The 26153-nt window shown below is 50.5% G+C and overlaps 1 protein-coding gene and 1 non-coding gene across 2 annotated transcripts in view; both read left to right on the top strand.

Annotated features, from left to right (window-relative positions):
* The first annotated feature begins 925 nt into the window (after positions 1–925).
* The window catches only part of BFSP2 (beaded filament structural protein 2), an 82618-nt gene continuing 57390 nt past the window's right edge, over positions 926–26153 (top strand). The window contains exon 1 of the mRNA XM_060098904.1: positions 926–1414. Within this exon, the coding sequence (XP_059954887.1) occupies positions 926–1414 (489 nt within the window). The remainder of the gene's footprint in view (positions 1415–26153) is intronic.
* Positions 25504–25576, top strand: TRNAE-CUC (transfer RNA glutamic acid (anticodon CUC)). Its single transcript has one exon. It is a non-coding gene; the product is annotated as a tRNA-Glu (tRNA).

The following is a 26153-nucleotide window of genomic DNA, read 5'->3' as shown; positions in this document are numbered from 1 at the left end:
CTAACTTGGAGCAGCCTTAAAGATCTTACCAGAAAACCTCTTGTTTTTATTTACTAGTTTTCTGGCAGTTGGGGAAACAGAGGTGTGGGGAACATCTGGAGCATAATAGGTGGCTGACGTGTGTGGGACCTGAATTTGCCCACGGTCCCTTGTCTAGTGTATGAGAGAGTTAAGACCCCAGGCCAGTGCATGGAAAATAAGGTCCAGAGAGGTGAAGCAGTGTGGCCAAGGTCAAGCAGCTGATGAACACAGTGCGGGAGGGTGGGGGCGGGGAGGGGGGCAGGAAGGTGCCAGGGAGGGACCTGAAGCTGCTGCAGGGACTGAGGGAGGAGGCGTGAAGGAAGCAACAGGCTTACTTTGTTTCTCTGGAGTCCCTGGGGCTGCCTCCCACCAAGGCTGGTTCACAGCCATTTCCAGGCACACCTCCACAGTCACACATGCAACACAAGTAAGGCTGGAGAGCCCTGACATCAGCCCTGGAACACCTGGAGTAAGTCCTGGCTCAGCCACTCACTGCACTTGTGATCTAAGGTCTCTGAGCCTCAGTTCACTCATCTGTGAAGTGGGGCTGCTGGGTGCCTGCCTTGCCCTCTCAGGTAGTGAAATACACAAGCCCAGATGAGCCACCTTCACAGCCTGCACTGATCCAGCCTCCCCACTACCCGCAGAAAAATCTAGGAGGTCATGTGCACAGCCTGCACATGACCCTGCGGAGAACGCCTGAGGGCCTCTCTGCACACAGCCCTTGGGGGGGCCATTTCCCTTTCAGCTTGGTGAATGGTGGAAACTCATGGAAAACAGCAGACACAGCAGCCCTGGCACAGGGAAGCTGCCAGAGAGGCCAAGTCACGGGGACGCTGGGGCTGGAAACCAAAAGCCACTGGGCTCTGCAAACCCACTAGGCACAGCAGAGGCAGAAGGGGCGATGAGCACAAGGCGGGTGGTGGTGGACGCGCCCGCGGGGGCCAGCTCCAGCATGCCGCTCCAGAGGCACAAGGCATCCTTCCGGGGAGCACAGTCATCGTCTTCCCTGGATAGCCTCCCAGCCTCCAGGACTATTGCCGTGGGTGGTCTTGCCCGCACACCCAGGGTCTATGTAGGCATGACACCCAGTGGGTGCACAGGTGGCCTGGGTGCCCGCGTGACCCGCCGGGCCCTGGGCATCAGCAGCGTCTTTCTGCAGGGCCTGCGGAGCTCAGGCCTGGCCACGGCACCCACTCCAGGCCTGGAGAGGGACCTCAGTGCCGTCGAGGACCTGGGGGGTTGCCTGGTGGAATACATGGCCAAGGTGCACGCCCTTGAGAAAGTCAGCCAGGAGCTGGAGGCACAGCTGCGGATGCACCTGGACAGCAAGACCACGCGCTCAGAGAGCTGCAGCGCCCTCCGGGCCTCATGGACCAGCAGCTGCCAGCAGGTGAGTGCCTGGGAGAGGATGCTGACAGCTGCCTGCTGCACCTCTGGAGGGTCATTATCAGACAGCAAGGGTGCCGAGGCAGGGGGCAGGGATGTGAGCGGTCTGAGGCCAGAGAGACTGACCCTAACCCCTTACGCTTCCGTGCTAAAACCGTGAAGGACAATAACAACAGTAATAATAATAATAATAATAACAGTAACAGGGCCCACCATTTACTGAGGTGCGCTCAGGGCCGCGCCCACGCCAGGTCCTGTGCAGGCACTATCTCCTCTGGGGCTCAAAGCAATGCTGGAAAAACTGAGGCGCGAAGAAGTTATGTGCCCAAAATCACACAGCCCGTCAGGAGATGGAGCTGAGATTTGAACCTGAATTTTTCCAGGTCCAAAGCTTGCATTTGTACCATCAGCCTGGGCTGACTCTGTAACCTTTGTGTTAAGAACGGGTTTTTACAGGCATCGTCAAATGGAATACCACTGAATGGATGTGGCATTAAAAACAATAGCTAAATGGAGGTGTGTTCCTGTATCCATTTATACAGGGCTGTCCTGTAGAAATCTGAGCCATGCAGGTAATTGACAAGTTTACTACCCACAGTAATAAAAGTAAAAAAAACAGGTGAGGTTAATATTAGTATATCTTATTTAACTCAATATGTTTTAAATGTTATTTCAACATGTAATCAATATAAAAAGTATTAATGAGATCATTTACATTCAACGAGAGCTTCTGCAATGATGGAAATGTCCTGTATCCTCACTGTCTAGTCTGGTAGCCACCAGCCACCTCTGGCTATTGAGCACTTGACCTGTGGCTAATGAGACTGAGGAGTTAACATTTTTCTTTCATTTTCATTCATTTAAATTTAAATAGCCACATGTGGCCAGTGGCTACCTTATTGGCCAGGGCAGGGCACAGAGGTTTCCTCTCTGTCCCTTTCTTGGTCAGGACCTGCTCTCCAGGGTGCCAAGCTCATCCGTCACGTCTGCCTGCAGCCTGTGGTTCTGACGCTGGGGCCGCAGCCAGCTTTGCACAGCTCACCTACCTCTTTGTGGGTGGCTGGCTTCTCTCCTCCCCCACTCCCACGAATGCTGGCCTTGGCATCCCTCTGAGCTAAATCAGCCTCTAGCCCAGCCCGGAACTGCCAGCTCAGACCCTTCGCACCCTGGGGCACCCAGCACGCAGCCCACGGGGGGAGCTCACGGACCTTCACCCGTGTGTGGCCGGGTGATGCTGGGCAGACACACCCAGGGGCTCCCCATTTGCCCCTCCGGCCTCCCACTTCACCCCAGGATGCTTCTCCCCCGCCACCAGCGGGCGCCTAGGTGACAGCACAGTACGCATGACACCCACACTGTCCTCTCGGCCTGTCCCCAGAGCCGCCGTTCTGCTGGCATCCATCTATGCTGTGAGGAGAACCATCTCAGAGCAGTCCGGGGCCTTAAAGCTGGCAAATCTCAGACAGCCATTCCTCCAGGGTTCTCTCCAACAGTGCTGCTTCCAAATATTTGTGTCCTGTAAACCACCAGAACGCCCTTATTCCAATATTTCAGCATTTGCCAGACAATTTCTTGCACTCAGATGCCACACTGACTTTTCACGAGAGGTCAGGCATCCCAATTTGTAGGTCAAAAAGTATGACCACAAAACCTAGTCCATACTCAAGAGAGACTGACTTGGTCTGGCTCCAGAGGTTTGGGCAACTTTTACCCAACTTCTTTGAGCCTCAGTTTCCTTATCTGTAAAATGGGTATAATAACGCTGTGGGTATTCCAGCAAGTCCGTAGATAAATAAGTTGCATAGGTCCTGCCTGCAGGTAGGCTACAGACCAGAGAAGTGCACAGTGAGAGCAGTACAGGCACAGTGCTGTGGGCTGGATGCCAAGACAGTCAGCCCCCGAATGGGGGTCATTTTCCTTTCAAGTGACTCTAAGTGAGATTCTAAGTATGAATACAGAGTTCTCTTTTTCCTCTTTTATAAAACCTGGACTTGAAGATACAGTTAGAACAACCTATAAAGTGGAGTCATTTCTGTATCACACAGCCCAGTCCTCCAGCCATGTTTAGCTCTGATCCATCAAAGAGAACAAAAGAAAATTCTACATATCTGAGATAGACACATGATTTTTTTTCTGTTGCTGTTGCATTCAGCTCTAAGACGGCTTTGCTGATACCCGCTCTCCACCCCATACTCTCCACCCGTCACCAGGAGGCTCACTTGGACATGTGCCATTTGACTGCATTCTGTCCCGGCCGAAAACCCTCTGGGCTCCTCCTCACCCACAGGACACAATCCACGACCCTGGGCTCAGTCCACAAGGCCCTTCCGAAGCCACCTCCATCCTAGCCACACCTCCCACCTGGGAGGCCGTGAACACACCACATGCCCTCGGCCTGGCTACTCCTCTGAGCTGCTTTCCTGCTCCTTCTGTGATCGCTTGACAGCCTGCACATACATCCACTGCGGCAGTTAGCAGGTTGTCCTGTGTCATTTGCAAGTCTAGACCCTCACAGTCCAGGATCACTTAGGCAAGTGGAAGGGGCACAAGCTGGGGGTCAGGGGAACCTGCATTTGACTGTTGACTCTGCTTCGTACTAGCTGGGTGGCTTTGCATCAGTTACTTAACTTCTCTGAACTTGTTTCCTCATTTGCAATTTGGGGATCACTTTATCTACTACACAGGGCTGTTAGGGGGTTAACTGAATGTAACGTATTTAGTAAAATCAGTGACTAACAGCGTAGAAAGAAAGTTTCACTGCTGGCACTGCAGATACCTAGAGCCATGTACACGATCGATGCTCAGAGATGAGCGGGACCTCCCTCAAATCCTGGTTCTGCCACTCACGTGGACCACCCACTCATGTGCTCCATGTCTCCCTTTCCCCGTCTTTGAAATGGACGAACACCTCACCAGTAGAATGGGCCACTATGAGCATGAAATGAAATAAGATGTGGAAAGGGGCTGTGCACGTGCAGCGTGGCATCCTCAGTCAGAGCACTTGCCCCCGGGGGCTGGGCCTCTGGCCAAGGGCTTGCTTTTGGAGCCATGGCTCCCTTCAGGGCCTTAGCAGGACTCCTTCCACCCCCACCAACAGTGTCCTCTCGTCACCCAAGAACCTGGGGAGACAGCTCCCTCCTAAGCCCTCTCTGTCCCCAAACGGTAGGCCCAACTGCTGGGCACTGAGAAACAACACCCTTCCCCCTGGGCGGCAGGCCTCACTGCCTCCCTGGGTGCTGGTCAAGGAGGCCTAGACGCCCCCCACCAGCCAGTCCCCTCAGAGCTCAGGAAGGACCCGACACCCCCCCCCACCAGGCCGTCTCCCCGTTCCCGGCCTAGAGCTCAGCCCCCCGCACCTCCACAGTTGTTACTTCAGGAAGCGGCGCCTTCTCCTCACGGAGTCTCAGGGGCAGCCACACGTGCTGGGGGTTGCTGGGATCCAGAAGCCGAAAACTCTTGTTCCTCTGCCCTCGCTTGGACTTCTTGGCCTGGAGCTTCCTGCCCATCTTCCCAAACACGTGCCCCCACATTCCTTACCCTTCACAACGCTCCCTTACCCTCGCCCCTTGGAAGCCCATTTTCCTCCATCTGCCACCACCTCCCCGCCCTTGTGCACCCAGCAGACCTCCTCACCCTTCAAGTCCAGTTCAATGGCACCTCCCCTGTGAAGCCCTCCCTGATCTTCTTTGACTCCTCAGGACCAGCACTGTGCTTGAGGCTTGGGATCAAGCTCTCCGTTACTGAGCCCTGAAGGGGCTGAATGGTGGTTGGGCACCTAGAGAGACATGTCACCTCCTCCTTAGCCTGGGCCCCTAACAGAATCCAACAGGGACCTCTGTGGCCCAAGAGCAGGTTGGGCTGGAAGTGCATTTCAGCGGCACATTCTCAGACCAGGCTGCAGGAGCCACGGGGACGTTCAGAACAAGTGACCAGCATGATTTCCTTTTATGTCCAACATTTCTGTAGCTGTTTGTGAAAAGAGAACAAAAGGTTGGAAGGGGACAGGGCAGGATTAACTGAGAACTCCCAGAGCCTTTCTGGGAAAGGGTCTCTCCCATAGCCTCTCCCACCCCCACCAAGAGCTTTCACTCACCAACCATGAGGAGACAAAGGCACATATTCAGGAAAACAAAGAAGGGGTTGAGAGGGGGAAAGAGATTGTTGCCACTGTGGGAAAAGCCACAGCATGGAAAGCAGCCCAGAACGGGGTCTCTAGCAGGGGTTCACACCATAGCAGGGTCGGGAAAGCAGCCCAGAACGGGGTCTCTATCAGGGGTTCACACCATAGCAGGGTCGGGAAAGCAGCCTGAGGAAAGTGTCTCCATCCTCTTTCACTGTATACGTTTGTGAGCCTTGGAAGAACCAGGGTCAGAGTCAGGGCCAGCTTCACGGGTATTGGCCGAGTACAGCCCTATGGAACCTGAGCTCTGAAGGCCCCCAAAGTTGGGTTTTAAGACTCAGTAGCCACCATCTTGAAACTCTCACTAGCTGTATCTTTGAATCTGTATTTTGTAAGTGAAGTCTAAGGGCACGATGAAGCGTGGGTCAGGAACTTGGAGCCTTGGCTCAAACGGAGTCCCTGTCTCCCGGGGACAGCCAGGTCCCATGACCCCTGGAGACCCGAGGCCTCTCCTGAGCCCCCCTCCTCGCCCCACCCCCAGCAGAGGCCTGGTCACAGGGGCAGGGAGGGGCAGGGTGGCATGTTGGGTTCAGTACTCTTGGGGGTCTCCTGTCCCCCGTGGCTTAGGGTGGCCAGTATATAGGAAAGGGAGATGCCTGGCTGGACTTCCCCATCCCTGGCCAGGGCCTGGCACCTCAGTCCAGTGGCTGGCAGGAAGGGTGATCCCTCAGTAGTGGGCCACAATGTGCTCCAAGTCATGAGGCCCAGCCCCCTGGGTGCCTGTGAGGGTTGCAGCTGCCCCTTGACCATCCCTGTGCTCAAGGGATTGCAAGATTAAACGGCAAACATGACCATGATCGGTCAAGAGAAAAACCAGGAAGAAAGGAAAATCTTAGTACTTTTAAAGGCCCCCTTTCTCCTGCTTTTTGAACACGGAGCTCTATATTTTCATTTTGTACTGGGACCCACAAATTATGGAGCCGGTCCTAGTTAGAGTTAAATGTATATGAAGTTCCTTTTCAAGTCCAAATCTCTCTCTGTGTGACTCAGCTGTGTTAGAACCTCTCAGCTATTGATACTTCTGCTAAGTAGTAAAAACAGATGGAAGAATTCCCAGGTGGTGGCCACAGAGGCCAAGGCGGACCCGGGCACCAGCCCACTGCTCGGGCAAAAGGTGGCCCTTTCCGTCTCTGGCTTTGCTGAGTGCTCTGACTTTCCTTGCCAAGTGAATAATACTGATAATAAGCTCTGGCAGCAACATCAGGCCCTTTCATCCTCTAACAGGCCAAACACAAGGTTGGAATTAGCAGCCTCCCTTCCTCGGAGCTGCGGATAAAAGGAGAGTGGCGACAGAGGAGGTGCAGCCGCAGAGTCTCAAAGCACAGGGAGCGGGCGGAGGCCAGGTCCATGGAGATGCTGCCTGGGGAAGAAAGGGGAACGTGGCGGCTTAAATCTCCACTGAATTTAGGGGTCTCCATGGGAGAAACCAGTGGCTTACACCTCCAACAGCAAAGGCTGTCAGCTGGAGTACAGGAGAAATCAAAATTATTGAAAGGCAAGAGGATTAGAATTTTAAATATGCCTGATCTGAATATTTTCCCTGCTCTCACAGTCCCTCTTTCTGTCCCTTGCAGAGAAAGAGAGCCCATACTCTGGGGATCTACCTATTTGGGGAAATAGCTGGAAACTTAGGCAATCTAGGTCTGGGCCAGGTTTCTCTCCCCACAGCACTTGTGGTCCTAGCAGGTTTTTAAATAAAAGATACGAGAAGAATCCTCCCCACTGAATAAAAAGAAAGGCAACAGGGTCATTGTTGTGATTCACAACGTGGTGTCCCTGAAAGGGGGAAGGAGAAAGAACTGAGCAGTTTTTGAGCCAGCAAAAGCTTGAATGCATTTACCCAAGACAAACCACGCAGTCTACTGCTCAAGAAATACAATTTCTTTAGTGAGAGGAGGCCAGTAAGATAGTTACTCTGTTAGCTGGTCTATAAGGGACACTGACGTATCATTAGAAATGTAACCATACAGAGAAAAATATATTGAGAATTCCTCTGAGGGAGAGTGCTGGGTAAGACTGAAAAAAAATCCTCGGACGGAGCAGGGGAGGGGAAGGAGGCTTGAGGCTCTTGACTGAGTAATACAGGTGGTCAGTAAACTGCGTTCTAAGAAGGGTGGTTTCCTGGGGGCTCCTGTTTTGCTGCATAGAGTGTCTGGGAGGGAGCAGAATTGCTAAAGAATTTAGGGGAGAGACTGAGTCCTGTTACTCAGGGCCTCTGTGCCCTTCCCATACGCCGAGCTCAGCCACTCTTAAATCTCTTAAGATCTGTTAAAATATGAGGTCCGTGCTGAGGAAGGGGTCAGAGCAGTCTAGACAACTGAAAAGAGAGGCTGTGCTGCGAAGACTGGGGATGATGAAACCAGAGAGCCCTGAGGTCAAACCCGGGCCCCACATGACCTCGAGGCAAGTTCTTCCTTGATCTCTCTGCATCTTGATACCTCATCTGGATAATGAGGATGTTTGGAGACTTTCTTGAATGATAAATTGTCCCTGAGAAGAAAACACTAGTGCCCTTCCTGCAGAAATTAAAAAGAAAGGGATGTGTACTATCTCTACTACTATGTGACATTGGTCAGACGTAGTAGTCAATGCAATCAGAGAAGAGAAAGTGATCGGGAAGCACCAAGAACTGGAACAAAAAAGGGAAAATGCTGGTCTTGCTGGAGAGTCCAAAGTTTCCATGTGACAATTTTACAACAAACAATAACATGATTTTAGTAAAGTAGCAGGTTATAAAAAGAAATAAAGATCAATGCCCCTCATATCTATAAACAACAAAAAAAGATATAACAGAAGAGAAAATCTCATTTATGATAGCAAAAAATAAAATGACATACCTTTAAATAAACTTAACACGACATGTCCGGGACTCCCCTGGTGGTCCAGTGGTAAAAACTCCACCTTCCAATGCAGGGGACGTGGGTTCGATCCCTGGTCGGGGAACTAAGATCCCACATGCCGCAGAGCAACTAAGCCCGTGCTCCACAACTACCGAGCTCGCATGCCTCAACTGAAGGGCCCGCATGCCGCAACTACAGAACCCACGCACCCTGGACCCCTTGCACAACAACTAGAGAGAGAAAACCCACACGCAACAACTAGAGAAAAGCCCACACGCTACAACTAGAGAGAAGTCTGCATGCCACAACGAGGAGCCCACGCCACAGCTGAGACCCAATGCAGCCAAAAAAGAAAAGAAGAAAATAAATGGGACTTCCCTGGTGGGGCAGTGGTCAAGAATCTGCCTGCCAATGCAGGGGACACGGGTTCGAGCCCTGGTCTGGGAAGATCCCACATGTCATGGAGCAACTAAGCCCATGCGCCACAACTACTGAGCCTGCGTGCCACAACTACTGAAGCCCATGTGCCTAGAGCCCGTGCTCTGCAACAAGAGAAGTCACCGCAATGAGAAGCCCACACACCACAACAAAGAGTAACCCCCGCTCACTGCAACTAGAGAAAGCCCTCGCCCAGCAACGAAGACCCAATGCAGCCAAATAAATAAATAAATTCTTTAAAAAAGAAAAGAAATGAATAAAATGAATAAATATTGTTTAAAATGTCCAAAATCTATATGAGACTACAATAAAACCCTCCTGAAGATACAAATGGAAAGAAATACCATGTGCTCAAATATAAAGACTCAATAGTATAAAGATGTCAGTTCTCTGTATTAATTTATAAATTTAATGCAATCCTAATTTTTAAAATACCACAGTTGTTTTTTCTTAGCAGTAGATGGGCTTATCATAAACTTCATTTGTAAGAACAAAAAGGCAAGAAGAGCTAAGAAGAAAAACTAAAAAAAGAAGAGCAAGGGGAAGGGAAAGCGCTCCCAGATAATAAAACATACTAGAAAGTCTCGATCATTAAAGCATTAAAGTACATGAGGGATAGGAAGGCCAACGGAACTTAAAACAAAATTTAAAAGTAGGACCCACTGTATATGGAAATTTAGTATTGATAAAGGCAGCATCTGAAACCAATGGAGGACTTTTCAGCAAGTGGTATTCAGGAAACTGGATAGTCATAAGGAAAATAATAAAATAGGATCCATCTCTCACTGTACTCTAGGATCAATTCTAAATGCACCCTAGATTTAAATGTAAAAGAGGAAGCCATGGGGCTTCTCTGGTGGTGCAGTGATTAAGAATCTGCCTGCCAATGCAGGGGACACGGTCCGAGCCCTGGTCCAGGAAGATCCCACGTGCCGCGGAGCAACTAAGCCCATGCACCACAACTACTGAAGCCCGCATGCCTAGAGCCCGTGCTCTGCAACAACAGAAGCCACCGCAGTGAGAAGCCTGCACCGCAATGAAGAGCAGCCCCCGCTCACCACAGCTAGAGAAAGTCCGCGTGCAGCAGCGAAGAACCAGTGCAGCCAAAAATAAATAAATTTAAAAAAAAAAAAGAAAAAGAGGAAGCCATACAAAGCTAAATTCCTTTATAACTTGGCTGTGGGAACATTTGTTCTTGATACAATTCAAAATCTAAAAGCAATTTATTGATTTTTTAAAATATTGGTAAATTTGATTGCCAAAAATTTTTTAAATTTTACATTGCCATATAACACCATAAGCAAAACTGAAAGATAAATGGCAAACTAAAAAAGAAGTATTTGCAACTTAGAATATAAAGTGTTAATATCCCTATTCTATAAACAGCATTTAAAATTTGAGGTTTAAAAAAAAAGCCAGCAACACTCTTATTTTTAAATAAGCTAGAGATATAAAGAGACATTTGAAATAAAAATTAAATGAAAATGGTTCTTAACCATACAGAAGTTTGCTCAACTTCACTCATGATAGAGAAATACAAAAATAAAACAAAACAAAACCTACCTGAGATACAATTTTCACCTATCAGATTGGCAAAACTCCACAAATATGTCAATCTGTTTTGTTGGTGAAGCTCCAGGGAAGTCCATACAGTACTGATGGGGATAAAAAATGTTGCAACCACTCGTAGAGAAGAAGTCGGCAATTTCTAGACAAATTTATATGCATTTATGTATATTGAATTTGATCCAGCAATCCCACTTCTAAGAATCTCTCCCAATGACACATTGGCAAAAACGTGAACAAGAAGTATGCATAAGACCATTTATTTCAATCCTACGAATAATGGCAAAAGACAGGAAACAGCCCAAATACCTATCAATAGGGGACTAGTTGAATAAGCAATGATAAATCCACAAAAGGTATGAGGAATAGCTCTGTAACTATTATGGAATGATCACTTCCAGGGTACACTGTTGAGTTATCTTCATAATTTAGCAATACTGTACTGAAATATCTGAAGAAGAAATAATATGATATCTAGGATTTGTTTAAAATAATCTGGGGTGGGAAGGAAATGTGAGGGGATATTGGTGAAAATAGGGCATGCATTTATAATCATTGAAGCTGGTGATGGTTATACGGGGGTCCATTATACCGTTCTTTCTTTTTATATATGTTTGAAATTTTCATAATAAAAATGAAGATAGAATGTCTACCTCCTAGAATTGGTCCATAGGTATTAAATGAAATAATGTATGTAAATTGCTGGGTGTATAAGCAATACCCAGTTAAAGTTTGTGGAATTGAATAAACAAGAAGTTAGAGACATTGAGTGGGTAGTAACATAAACAACTGTGTTTATATACATGAATTCATGAGAGGTTCAAACCACAGACACTGCAGGAGTTTAGAGAATGAGTGGGGTACTAACCAGCCCTCAGAGGTGCCCCAGGAAATGGAGATGAAATGTGAGACCCAAAGAACCTGCCAGAAGCTCGGCATGGACCAAGTTGGGAGTCAGGACCAGGCATGACCGTCTGCAGGGCAATCTGCATGTGGGGTTGACTCCCCAGCTGTCAAAGGGAAAGTCTGCACTGGACACTTTGTTAAAATCAGCAAGACAGGTTTTATTCAGAGTACAGCAGTAGGGAGAGAGACTTCAGAATAGGACTGAGAACACTGAAGGAGCTTGAGGTAGGGTGGTCTAGGTAATCCGGCCACCCGTGCTTGCTACCTGGCGCTTATCCAGAGGAGAAACACACCTCTCATATCTTTATGACACGAACAAACGGGAGGAAGTGCCCCCCAAGGTTAGCATCATACCCTCCTACAGGAACCCAGATGTTTGCATTTCACAGGTCCTGGAGGAAACATTCTGGGTTGTTGGAGATTCATATCTCGAAGGAGCAGAGAAAGCAGTTACAGTTCCAAGTTTCCTAAAGTAATCGTCTAAGAAGAGGGAGGTCAGGAACCTCTTGTCAGGTTTTGGCTGGAACAGTAAATTCTTTGGCAGCGTAAGCTTTCTCAGGCAGGCATTTCACGAGGGCTGGGGTCATCCTAGGGACGTGGCCTGGAGCAAATGGAAGCCATGCTAGCGTCTGGGCAGGTCACCTAGTGGAGGGAGGGGGTGGCTGGAGGGTGTGTGCAGTTTTCAGGTCTCACCTCCAAGCGCCAAGCTCTCCCGGTCTGTGCCCCACCTCCCTCAGCTCTCTATTCCAGGAGTGATACACCGCAGCGCACAAAAGGCAGCCCACAGGGGCTGGGCAGGGAGTGCTGAATACAGAACCAGGCAGGTTCAAGGTTTCCAACCAGAACCCTGAAGAGAAATGCTGGAAACAGGCCGAATGCTCCATAGGCTAAGTAATGCAGCAGAATCCTCTGCAGTTGTAAGAAAGAAACAAGGAAGCTCGCTGGGTACTGATGGGTAGCTAGCACCAATCTACATTTTTTTGAATGAAAAGGCAGACTGCAAAACCTGTCTGTGCTATGCCACTGTTTGTTTAATAAAAAAAGGGAGGGAGGGAGGGAAGGAGGTGGGAGGACACACCCTCTCTGGAGCACACACAAAGTGGTGGCAACGGATGCTTCTAGCGCGGGGCTGGGGGACTGGACACAGAGGCAGAAGCAGGCTTCCTTGGGACTCCTGCACTGTTACAATGTTTTATCCTAAAAGAAAATGAAGTTATAAGTAAAACTCCTGCCAGTGACGTGTCACTGAGGGCCGGGGGGGGGGGGGGGGGCGGGGAGGGGGTATTCCAGCCAGGTCCAGGGCTGCTGAAGTCCCCACAGCCTCACAGAAGCACCAAACCAGGTGGGAGGAGGAAGTCTTCTCCACAGCCGCCTCTCAAGACAAAACCCCTACAAAGTTCAAGAGCCATGTACAAGAGCAACAGGAAAGACCTCCTCCTGGCCTGTACTCTCCAGAAGAACTAAGTTACAACTTAACCCAGGCGAGTGCCGAGGACACACGTGGTGCGTCTGTACGGGGAGTTATTGAAAGAATGGCTGAACCCAGCAGAATGTAATCCAGGGGCCCCGGCGTTGCCCCAGAGGGTTTATGCTGATCCATTGAAGTTGAGGACTCAATTTAGGAAAATAAAACCTAGTTTATCATTGTCTGGCTGGGGAAAAGCACATAAAGATTCATTTATCTGGCTGTAAACGAGCTGGTAGAGCTGAGCGTCACAAATGCATTATTCAGGAGAAATGAGAAGTTATTTCAGCCACTACCAGCAAGTAATGAAAAGCAGTGTGCAGGGAGTGGAAAACTCCATCACAAAACCGACCTGCTATCGGAGAGCTGGGCATTTTTATTTATTTATTTCAGGGACCAGTGAATAACCATCTAAATAAGTCTTAGGGGAAACAAAACGCTACAGCCTGGAGAGAGAAATGAAGTTAGAAAGGCCCCCTCTCAGCAGACTCTGGGCAAAGTTACACTGGAGGCTAAGAACCGTCACCCCCCACCCCCATCCCAGAGCGCCCGAGGCCCCGCCCTCACTCGCCCTCCCTGGCTGCCCAGAGCACAAGGCCTCACCACCAGCCTTTAACTGTGTCACCTCTTCATCCTCTCCCACCCCTCCTGGTAAGGGCCTGATCTCGGGTGGCCTCGGCCTGCAGTGGCTTGAAGCAGGATTTCTGTTCCCAGACAGAGATTGAAGTCAGGCCCCGGCAGTGAGAGCGCTGAATCCCAGACACTAGACCACCAGGGAGAGTGGCCAGTGACAAGGCCCTGGCCCGTCAGCCTTGTAGAAATGAATTTTCATCAAGAGACGGAAAGTAGTGAAACTACTAATGTGTTTATCAGGAGTAAAAAGAGTACGTGTGAATACACTCACATGGACGGGCTCAGAGAGAGAGTCGTGCCCTCGTGGTAGTTTGAATCACTTTTTTTTTTTTTTTTTTTTTTTTTTTCCGGTACGCGGGCCTCTCACTGTTGTGGCCTCTCCCATTGCAGAGCACAGGCCCCGGACGCGCAGGCTCAGCGGCCATGGCTCACGGGCCCAGCCGCTCCGCGGCATGTGGGATCCTCCCGGACCGGGGCACGAACCCGTGTCCCCTGCATCGGCAGGCGGACTCTCAACCACTGCGCCACCAGGGAAGCCCTTGAATCACTTGTATGGGACATTTCTTCCGGGTTTCCTCTGGCCAATCATCTTGCTTTGCCTGGCTCTGAGTCCGTATCCGGTATATCTGGTATAACTCAGCGTCCTCCCCTGTGTGCGTGAGCGTCTCTTAGCCAAGATGGATTCTAGTGAATAGGCCTATGGGTAGGTTGACATCACCTACTACGGGATGATGCCCCCTCCCCTTTCGGTCCCCGAGGAGCCTTTCTGCGCATGTGTAGTCAGGAAGTTCTCCTTGACCTCGGAATGAGGGACACGTGGCCTCTTTGTCTCTTATCTGGGCAGGGCTCAGCTCCTCTTCCCTCCTGCTACTGTCTTCATCGTGGAGTGTCTGTCCACAGGGGACCAACTCCAGCGGCTCAGCCTGCAGCCCATCCATCTCCTGCCTCAGGCCTGCTGCTCCAGCCTGCTCCCAGCCACTCTGAGGAGGAAGTTTATCTGATAAATGAATTGACTGTTACTTGGGGAGGGATGTGTCTCTTAACTTAGTAGCACTGGTTCATGTACAGAATGAAGGTGGAAACAGCTTTTGGCCCATCGGTGGCTGTGAGGTATGAATGAGACAAGGGAGTAAAGCTCCTGGCCCTGGCCCCCAGGGGCACTGCCTGCAGAAAGAATTGCTCCTGGTGGGATTTCAGTGCCCACAGGTGCCTGGGAGGGAGCCAGGAGGCCCCCAGCACACCCAGGGCTAGCCAGGCCAGTCACTCACTGCGGAGGGCAAACCCCCAATTCCCAGGGGCTCTACCCAGGTCCCAGCCAACCTCTGGAGCAGGCACAGGTGCCCTTGAGGCCCTACACGGTTCCCTCCAGTGTCTCCTAGCAGAATCCTGCTCTCTGATAAGACCCATGGGGGTGAGCTGTGCACACTGTCACTCTGAGCCGCTGGCCTCCGGTAGGACCCTCATTTCTGCGTGACACCTGCAAGTATTAACAGGAACTTTTACTCACTGTCTCAATGGATTCTCTTGACAATGTCTGTGTCACCCAGGAAGATGGGGGAATGCCCACTGCATCAGTCTGTGAGGCCCACCTAACAAAGTAACACAGACTGGGTGATACCGCAGGGCTTAAACTACAGAAACTTATTTTCTCACAGTCCTGGAGGCTGGAAGTCTGAGACCAAGGTGTCTGCAGGATTGTTCCCTCTGAGGCTTCACTCCTTGCCTTATAGGTGGCCATCTTCTTCCTGTGTCTTCTTGTGGTCTTCCCTCTACACCCGTGTCCAAATTTGCTTGTCTTATAAAGACACCAGTCACATCAGACTACGGTGACCTCATTTTAACTGACCTCTTTAAAGGCCCTCTCCCCAAATGCAGTCACATTCTGCATGGTACTAGGGGTTAGGACTTCAACATGTTGATTGGGATGGGGGACACAATGCAGGCCACAACACCCATTTTATAGACAAAGAAACTGAGGCCCACAGAGATTAAGTTCCTCATTGAGTTAGTGTCCCAGCTAGGACTAACTCAGTATGTTGTCTGTCCCCCAAAACGTATGAAAAGCCTCCTGTTAAACTCATTTGAAAGACCCCAGACCCTAAAGGGTAAACAGGCCAGGGATGGCTTGAGTGCCCACTGCTTGAGAAGATAGAGCCGTGGTCAGCCAGGACTGTTCTCTGAGAGGAGTTTAAACTCTGGGATGAGCCTCCTTTTTCTCCGTTTCTCTGCCTCTTTCAATCTGGGAGAAACTGCCAGGAACAGTGATTGATCCTTACCCAAACTCACTCTAACTGGAACTAACGGCTTTAGCGGGGGTGCGTGAGGCTGGGCGCCTTCCAGCTGTCACACGGCTCGGTACTGGGACTTGAAAGTTTAATGGCTTGGCTGTCAGGAATGGTGTAGCCCCCTAGGGATTTTTATTTTCCTTTTTCAGTGATTTTTAACTCTCAGAAAAATGTGCTGAGCAGTCGGCCCTGGAGGCGGGAACCTCTCTCTCTGAGCAGAGCTGAGGAACTCCCCGTGGTGCAGCTCCGCATGGGCAGTGGGCGCCTGCGGGGGGTGGTAGGAGTGCCCCTGGGGAAACGCGCACCTACACCACAGGTTCCCACAGACCGCTGGGCTGGGGCCCCGGTCCCCTGCGGGGGTGATCGCCTCCCACCACACCTAGATCCACGAGCCCCTTGAAGAGCTGAGGGGTCTTCCTGGGAGGTGAGAGGCCACACCCAGTGGGAGGCCCCCAGTGCTGACCCCCAAGGGCCTGGATCTGGGAGTGAGGCAGGCACCTGTTACAGCCACGCAGACCACCAAGAGCACACGGCTAGGGGGACAAAGTCAGGTTTGTCACTTGCTGCAGCAGGAGAGAAACTCTGGGGGAACCTGGGACATCTCAGGAAGAGGGACTGGAAGGGGCTTGTTGTGAGGTTTGGGCCTGTGCTGGGCGATCTGGGGGAAGTGAAGAGTAAGGACTTGCTCTACATTGGATGCTGTCAGGACCCGGGGGCCCTTGGACGACTGGGTAGCTTACAGTTTGTACCCAGTGGACAGGAGTGAAGCAGGCCTAGAGCCGTCAGGGGTAAACAGCAGTCCCTCACGGAGCTGGCTGGAAGGCGCGTGTTGAGTCTGTGTGGCTGCAGAGCGGCCTTGCCTCTGCGTTCGGATGCGGTCACGGCGTGGTCTTGTCTCTGTGCCCTCCCACCAGGATCCCAGAGTACCTGTGTGCCGGTCGCTGATACTCTGTGAGCGTTCGTGTGCAGGCGACAGTGCCACGGCCCAGCTGTTAGCCGCCGCTGCCCGCTGTCAGGGCCAGGGATTTGCTTCCTCCAGCCAGACTGGGCTTCCTGAGCCCCGTCCTCAGCGGCGGGAGGGAGGGCTCGGGACACAGCTGGGGCGCCAGGGTCTCTGCCTCACAGTGGCTACGCAGGGCTCTCCAGGCTGGGACCGAGGTGCAGTGTCTTTGGGAAGCAGGACCCACTCTGACCTCAGAAATGCTGGGTCCCACACTCCTGCCTGTGTCACCCTCTCCCCGGGAGTCAGTTGCACGCCTCTGCGGTCAATGAGGTAGAACAGAGTGACTGAGAAGGGCCGGGTGGTGCCCTCAGACAGAGCCACCAGCTTTGTGCTTCCCCCACGGGAGGCCCTTACCTCCAGTTGAGGGGGGTAATCCCTATTTCACAGAACTGCTGTGAGGATTCTGGCAGATCATGCAGGGGAACTCGAAAGTAAGCTTCCAGAGGGCAGGAGCTTGGCCTCTCTATTCCCTGACCTTTCTCTGGCGCCCTGGACAGTGCCTGGCACATAGTAGATGCACAACAAATAGTGATTAAATCAACAAAGACGTGCCCAGCAAAGTAATTAGTTAATAAGAGGTTTTCTATTTCTATTATATTTGTTTTCTAGGGCTGCCATAACAGAGTATCACGGGGACTTCCCTGGTGGTCCAGTGGTTAAGACTCCACACTTCCACTGCAGGGCGTGTGGGAACTAAGATCCTGGTTGGGAACTAAGATCCCACGTGCCGTGTGGCGTGGCCAAAATAATAATAATAATAATAATAATTTTTAAACAGAAACGAAGTATCACAAACTGTGTGGCTTAAACAACAGAACTTGACTCTCCCCCAGTCCTGGAGGCTGGAAGTTGGAAGTCTAGGTGTCGGTAGGGCTGGTTCCTCCTGAGGGTTCTGAGGGAGAATCTGCTCCAGGCCTCTCTTCTACCTTCTGATGGGGGCCACATCCTTGGCATTCCTTGGCTTGTAGATGTATTAGTTCAGTCGCCACCTTCCTTCTCCCTGTGTGTCAGTGTCCAAATTTCCCTCTTACAAGGACACCAAGTCACATTGGCCTCGGGTCCACCCTCATGACCTCATCTCCACTTGATTACATCTGCAAAAATCTTGTTTCCAAATCAGGTTGCCTTTACAGACATTCAGTAGGGGTTAGGACTTTAATATATCTTTTGGGTGGTACACAGTTCCACCCGTATCAATAGCTATTGTTTTTTATCACCTTATAGTCCTGATTTCCAACATTTTATCCTATTTCCTCAAATGTCATTTTAAAGGTTCCAGAAATGCGAACATTTCTGCACCTAATCCACCTCACCCTCACTTCCTTTTGCACTTGAAATCAGATCCCAAATCCTATGAAACCACACAGAGCTTGGGGTTCAGAAAGGAAAGCCATGGTACAGAGAGCCCGAGAGAGTGCTATTCATATAGTTGAAACAGTAAATGCTACTAAGTTGCTGTGTGATCTTGGACAAGTTACTCCACCTCTCTGAACCTCAGTTTCCTTAACTGTTAAACGAAGAGATTGGGTCAACCTCACCTCTCCTTGCAGACACACAGGGAATAGGCCAGATTCCCTTTCATAACTCCTCTGAGCAGGTGGTCACTTTACCACACTCTCCATGGGCATGAAGATTCCAAATACAGCTGACTCCCATGTCTGTCTTCACTTTGTGCTGCTAACGGGCTGCATGCCCTGAGGCAAACCCCTTTCTCTCCAATGTTCCTCACCTGTAAAATGAGAGGGTGGAATTCTCTGCTCTCCCCAGCCTTGACCCTAGACCTTTCTGTCACAGTTCCTCGTTATTCCCAAGCAGTGGAGGACGTCTAAGGGAAGAAACTGCCCTCCCGTGAGCGCAGTTCCCTAATCTTTCGTGGCTCTGCTAGTTGGCCAGCTGGGATAGGAACGTGCAGTACATGTTGGCCGCCTCCTTCATTTTCAAGTGTCAGGTGGTGACCTGTGCCCCAGCATTAATGAAGCAGTTCTATTGACACCCCCCTCCACACACACACCTGCCAGAATATATCCCAGGCCTTGCTAACTGTCAGTGAAGGGAGACATTTTTAGTCAGAGGGTTACTGAGAGAGCCCAGAGCCCATACCTGATCTGAGATCACAAAAAACCCAGATTAAGTGTAACCAACAGACACCTGGAATTTCTGACTTGAACAGTGCCCAGGATCATGCCTGACCTAAAGGTGGTACCAGATACAAGTGAACCTTCTTTCCTGTTCTCCAACATGCTCCAATGGCCCACTGCTCTCATTCATCCCCAGGAGCAGAGGTATAGTCCGACGGGTCCTGAATCGAACCCCCGGCACAATGCCAGGTGCACGGAAAGCGTGGGAGGGAGGAAGACAGACGGAGAAGTGCATCCCAGTGATTCATGACACAAGCTACAGAGTCCAAAAGACCTGCATTCAAATTCTGACTTAGCCATTGACTGGATTTGTGACCTAAAACAAATTTCTTAGCCTCTATGAATTTCAACATTCTCATCTGTAAAATATGAATAATAATATTTACTCTACAGGATTGTCATGGGAATTAAATAATTCACTTAGAGCACTTGGCTTAGCGTCTGGCCGGCCAAGCACTCGATAAACTGTGGTAGTAACTGACGTCACTGTTTGCAGTGGTTAAAATGACAATAACTGCTTGGATTGCAAGGCCCTCCTATTATTACCATCTGCTCAGCCAACTCCGCAGTACCCGAGGGAGAAGGAATTAGCAGTTGCACAGGGGCAATCAGAGATGAACCCTTGGTGTTTGGGAAGCATCTCGCCTTGTGGCAGAAATCCAACAGTGGCCTCCAGGCCAAATCAGAGTGGCGGAGGAGCCCCAGGCGGCTGCCTCTGACTGGGTTCCCTTGGCGAGTGGCGCCACCTTCTGGCTGCTCCAGGAACTGTATTGCACCCCTAGTCACCCAGCAGCAAAATGTGGTTTGTGCCAAGTTCTGGATGCCTAGAATCATCCCTTCCCTGCCGGAGCCACCCTGATCCGGTGAGGCCAGCCACGCACTTCATGCCGCCCCTCATTCATCTCAGAATTTCCACGACAGCTCCCAATTTCCTGAGGATTCTACATCAACCATAAAATTGCACTTTACCCTGAGACTGCATACATTATCCAGCAAGTCTTCTTCTCTCCTGCTGCCGTTTGTGGTGGGAGAAACCACCCCCACCTTTTCTCTTTCAGTTGCATTTCTGTGGCTTTGGGTTTTAGGTGAGAGCTTGAGCTTGGAGTAGGGGTCCTGAGTCTCACCTAGTCTCAGCTCACCAAAGGCTTTGCCTGGGTCCCTAATCTCTCCACCTTCAGCTTCCGCATCTACAAAAGGACAGAGATAATTACACCTGCCATCATGGCCCCGACTCTTTTGAAATTTAAGGAGAATAACATGAGTGGGAAAAGCCTCTGTCAGTGTCAGAGATCAGGCTGCAGCTCCTCAGCCTGTGGGTGTAATTCGTGTCACATGTAACTACAGGATCTTAGTGATGTGGGTGCGCGCGGGCCCCGCCTCCTTCCTCACCAGCAGGCTCGACAGCGTGACCTTTGTCATGGTGGCTGCTGTGGAGCTGGCACAGAATTCCTTTTTATTCTGCTCATGCCTCAGGCACTGATGGGTTGACTCTGCACCAGGCACTATGGAATTCAGACATTAAAGAGTCAAAATTCTTGGCCTCCAGGACCTGGAGATCCCAGAGGGACGAGGAGTAAATAAATGAATCCACACATTGTTGAGAGCCTGCCGTATGCCAAGCACAGCGCTGGGCGTGCAATGGATGTCAACTGTGTGTTGAACAGGAGAGATTCTCGAGGTCCACTTACAAAATCAGCTTTGGTTTGAAAGGAATTTCTTCCAAGGTCCCTTTCAACGTGTTCAGTGGGAGATAAATACTGCCTCCTGCCCGTGGTTGAGAACATGGATGGTCTCAGGATTTTTCTGATGACTTATAAGTAATTAAAAATTCTGTGCTCGTTCTAAGTCACAAAACACTGTCTCAATCCAGTAAACAGCACAGCTGGTCAACTATTATTCAACGTGAGGACCCTCGTTCTCGCCCCACAAGGTGGGGAGCAGCGCTCTCCCACCCCCACTCCCCCTGCTGTTTCTAACGCAGCCAGAGTGTAAGCAGGAAGGAAGGCGTGGAGAGGAGGGCGGCCAATTCCCTTCCAGACGCGCTGCTGTCGGGTGGCTTCCCCACGCCTGGGTCTGGCTGGAGTTCAAACCAGATTCCTTCTCCTGGGGACACTTTCATGAACTCTGCTGAGACCCCCGCTCCCCCGCCAGACCAGCCACTCCTCGGCTGGGGCCCCACGGCCTCCCCCACCCCACAGGTGCCCTCTCGCCAGGACCCCGCTCCGCGTATCCCAGGCCGCCATGCCTGTCGTGGGTTCCGACTTTGCTACCGGGGCGGGTGCACCCTTGGGCACTGAAAGAGGGGTGAGTGGCTTCCCCGTCTGGGCTCAAGCAATTTAGCAGTCTGCTACACATGCACATCTTTTAATCGTCTTGCTACTCTGGGGAGAAAGTTTCCTCATCCCCGTTCTACAAACAGGGACTTCTTTTAGCGCACACACATCCCCAACTAATCGAGACAGGGTTTGAAGCCCTGCGTCCCTGGTCAAGGCCCACGGTTCTCCCATGAGTCCTCGCTGCGGTCGCTAAAGAGAGAAGGGCCTGGGCTTCCCTGGTGGCACAGTGGTTGAGAGTCCGCCTGCCGATTCAGGGGACGCGGGTTCGTGCCCCGGTCCGGGAGGATCCCACATGCCGCGGAGCGGCTGGGCCCGTGAGCCATGGCCGCTGAGCCTGCGCGTCCGGAGCCTGTGCTCCGCAACGGGAGAGGCCACAACAGTGAGAGGCCCGCGTACCGCAAAAAAAAAAAAAAGAGAGAGAAGGGCTTGCTGTGAGGCCTGGGGTCGGCCGTCACGCCTCTCTCTGCCTTGCTTCTTCACCTTGCATGATCTCCGAGAGCCCTTTGCAGTCTAAAACCGCGTCATGGTATTTCTGAGTTGAGGGTTCCTGAAAGCTGACGGCAGAGAAGTCTGCAGGGCCTCACCCCCAGCGTGGAAGGCAGCCGGGCAACTCAGCGCTCTTCTTCCTGTTCTAATGCCCTGGGTCTTCTACAGGCCTGTACCTTAAGCAAGCGTAGGGGAGAGAGACACCATTTAACTGGTGCTGGCGTTCTGCTCCCTCAGTGAGGATGTGCCCTGTGCCCAAGAGATGGAAGGCGTGAATTTGCTTCCTCTTCACAAGGGCTCATTTGCCACGGGTCCCTCCTGGTGTGAGGGACATGCCTTGCTGAGCATGATCGGTGTTTCAAGAGAGGAGCTTTCCAGATAGCATGACTCCTCTTTTAAGTCAACTGTTTCATATGAAGAAAAACCCGTCTGTGCTGGATGTATTGACTGTGGGTCCCCCAGATGGCACCCTCCTAAGGGATTTCCAAGGATAATTTCCAAGAACATGCACTGGCCGTGTTCTCCTGACACCTTGCTTTGGCGCCGTCTGTAGGACTGCAGAGCACAGCCGCACACAGTACCCTGCGTGTTCTCTGCTGTGTCCCCCTAGATCCTCACAGCCTCTCTGCGGAGTAGCAGAACTGGTGTTATTACCCCCTTTTACAGAGGCGGAAACTGAGGCTCAGAGACGAGAAATCCGTGTCTAGTGATAACCAGAGGCAGGACTGGAACTCGGTTTCCTGTTCCAAGTCCACTACTTCGAGTTCTGTCCTCTCTTTCTTGCTGATGTTCACACAAGGATGAGTGAGCCTTTCTCCGTCCTTCCCTAATTGTCTCCCTATCCAATCCCATTCCTGGACACGGTGTCCAAACCCACCTTCCTGCACTTCAACCAGCCTCGGGAGTGGGCAGTGGGGTGGAGTCTCAGGCAAAGGAAAAGTGAGGATTCTTCTAGAGTTCTCTCAGTAGGCGGTTAGCCCCACACCCACCCTGCCAATCTACTGACCGGTCCATTCTACACCGTTGTAATAAGTTGAGGTTATGTGTCCACATAACAAATAAATTGAGGTTATTTGTCCCCTTCATTAAATTAGCCTGGGTTAATTAAATTAAATTAGCAGACACAGGCTCAGGGGTAAAGCATATTAATTCCTGATTGCCCTTAAGTGTCCCTTAAGTTCCAGTGAAGGGTAACAAAGGTAACGTTTATTGAGCACTTACTATATGCCAGGATTTGGTCTGAGGTTCTTGCATAACCTAACTCATTTGACCTCACAACAGCTTTATGAGGCCCATACTTTTATGACCCCCTTTTTAAAGATGAGGAAACTCACAGACATAGAAAACAAATTTATGATTACCAAAAGGGAAGGGGAGAGGGAGGGATAAATTAGGAGTCTGGGATTAACATATACACACTAATATATGTAAAATACATAACCAACAAGGACCTACTGTACAGCACAGGGAACTCTACTCAATATTTTGTAATAACCTATAAGGGAAAAAAATCTGAAAAAGATATATATATACACACACATAACTGAACGACTGTGCTGTACACCTGAAACGAACACATTGTAAATCAACTATACTTTGATTAAAAAAAATAAAATTAAAAAAATAAAATAAAGATGAGGAAACTGAGGCACAGTGCAGTTAACTAACTTTTGCAAGGTCACACAGCTAGGAGGTGACAGAGACAAGACTTTCAGCTTGGGTAGTTTGATTCCAGAGCCTGTGTGCCCAGCAACCCTCTAGATGGACGACGGCTTGCAGCATCCTGACCCTGGAGAGTTTCTGGGATGAGAAGAACCGTTGTCTTAGGTGGATTCCCAAGAGGCAGACCCCAAGTCTAGGACTCTAGCAGGTGGCATATGATGGAGGTGTCCCCGGGAAGCCTGTGAGGGAGGAGGGAGCAAGCAAACCATCTCAGGCCAAGGGCCAGCTTCAGGGGAACTCAGGAGGGGAAGTTCCACCTCAGAGTTGTCCCAACCCCAAGCAAGGGGCTTTCACACCCCATGCCTGTCAGTCATTCCCAGAGGACTCGCCCAGGGAACTGAAAAGTGGGCTCTGCTGGCCGGAGGGCACTGCTCCAAAAAGAGCCCCGACTGCGGACCCCGCGAAGTGAAAGCACAGGGAACCCACAGGCGCAAGATGGGTGGAAAAAACAACCCAAGGGGATGTGGCTGAGCGCTGACAGTGTCTGCTCTAGCAGCAGCACCTGAAATAGGGAAGAGGAGTTCGCAATCCGGTTTAAGCCTCAACAAGTACCCCATGTATTTCTGAGCAACACAAGTTCCTCTGATGTTGGCAAGCGCCCAGGAAACAAATCTTGTCAGAGGGAAGTCGAGGATAACTATTTCTGCAGGGCCTCCTCCTGGTAAACACAAAGTGCCCCTCCGAGCCCACGTGACCGTGGCCATGTCCACGGGGCCGGCCCACGCCTCTGCAGCCACCTCCCAGCCCCAGCACACTGGCCACGCTTCTCCGCCCCCTCTCCCACGCCGGGAGAAACCCGCTCCATCTTCATGCGCGCTGCCCAGAAGCCGCTTTTGGAGCTCTAGAGGTCGCCCTGCCCTCCACCTAGTGGCCTCCCACCACCGCTGACCTGCCTTCTCCATCCAACTGTTCCAGCCACTCTCGCTCACATGACAGGGGCCTAGGGCGTGCCAGTCACTGTACTGATTTTCGTTGTTTTGTGACGTTATCTCATTTTTCTTAATCATGAAATATGTCAAACACATATAAAGGGGTGCCCAACATCCCAAAGTGTCCAGCTTAATGTTATTTGCTACAGACCTCTTTTAAAAACACAAAATCAAAGATTCCAGATACAACTGAAACACCTTTCGTGCTGCTCCATCCTGAGTCCATTCCCCTCCCCGGAGGCAACCACTGCTCTACATTTGGCATTTATCATTCCCACCAGTGTTGTTTCAATATTACTATATATGTATATAAATCCTTTATAGGATTGTTTTGCATGATTTTAAACTTTATATTCAATTGTATTACACTGTGTATTAGGGTTCTCCAGAAAAACAGAACCAATAGGATGTTTCTAGAGAGAGAGAGATTTATTTTGAGGAATTGGCTCACACTATAATGAGGCTAGAAGTCCAAAATCAAGGTGCCCGCAGGTGGGAGATCCAGGGAAGAGCTATTGTTCCAGGTCAAGTCCAAAGGCCATCTGCCGGCTCTGGGGACCTCAGTTCAGGATAGTTTAGGATAGTTTGTTCTATTCAAGCCTTCAGCTGACTGGATGAGGCCCCGCCAACGTTGTGGAAGACAATCCACTTTACTCAGAGTCACCAATTCGAATGTTAATCTCATCCAGAGTAATGTTTGACCAAATCTCTGGGCACCATGGCCCAGCCAAATTGACACATAAACTTAACCATCACACACTACTTCCTTCAGCAACTTGCTTTCTTCACTCCTCATTTTGATTTTGAGATTTATCCATGTTTATACATCAAGCATTTCATTGTATTTATACCATAGGTCATGAATTTTTCTGCTGATGGATAGAGGTTGCTTTCGGTTTCACTATCACAAACAGGAGGGGCATGAACCTTCTCATGCACACATGGGAGAGTCCCCCTAGGTCCGAGGTGGGCAAACTATAGGTAGAAATCTGACCAGGCGCCTGCTTTTGTAAATAAAGTTTGACTGGAACACAGTCACACCCATTCATGTACTAATTGTCTAAGGCTGCTTTCATACTCCCAAGCAGAGATGCGTAGTTGCAGCAAAGACCACAAAACCTAAAGTATTTCCTCCCTGGCCCACTATAGAAAGAGTTTCTGGGAATTCCCTGGTGGTCCAGTGGTTAGGACTCTGCACTCTCACTGCGGAGGGCCCGGGTTCAATCCCTGGTCGGGGAACTAAGATCTCACAAGCTTCGTGATGTGACCAAAATAAAAAAAAAAAGAAAGAGTTTCTTCCCCGGCTCCAGGTCAGTACCTAGGAGCAGAATGGGCTGTGCCCATCACCAGCTTTTATACGGCATTTTCAAATGGCTCTCCAAAGTGGCCACACCAGTTTACCCTCCCGGAAACAGTGTGTGAGATCCCCACTTTCTTCACATCCTCACCTCCCAAAGTTTTGCCAGTCTGATACTTGTGAACTGGTTTCTCATCCTTATTTCACGTTTGGCTCTTTAAACACATATCACTTATTCATTCAACAAACATCTATTAAGGGATCATTGTGTGCCTGGTACTATCAAGATAAAGCTACCTCTTTTACAAGAGAAAACACTGAGCTACTTAGTGTGAGAATCACAGCTCAAACATGGTGGTAAGGCAAGATGGTCGCGTGTGGGTATCGCAGGCATGCCCTGGAGAGAGTAGCACCATGAACATAAAATCGAACAGCTGACATTGTTCTGCAGGCCTGAGGATGCTCAGCTGGAAAATAAAACAACAATTTGGCTCTCTGCCCACAGCTTCTGACAGGGGC

The sequence above is a fragment of the Mesoplodon densirostris genome, chromosome 5, assembly GCF_025265405.1.
Source record: "Mesoplodon densirostris isolate mMesDen1 chromosome 5, mMesDen1 primary haplotype, whole genome shotgun sequence".
Classification (NCBI taxonomy): domain Eukaryota; kingdom Metazoa; phylum Chordata; class Mammalia; order Artiodactyla; family Ziphiidae; genus Mesoplodon; species Mesoplodon densirostris.
The sequence above is the reverse complement of the archived record's forward strand: the minus strand, read 5'-3'. Positions and strand labels throughout refer to the sequence as shown.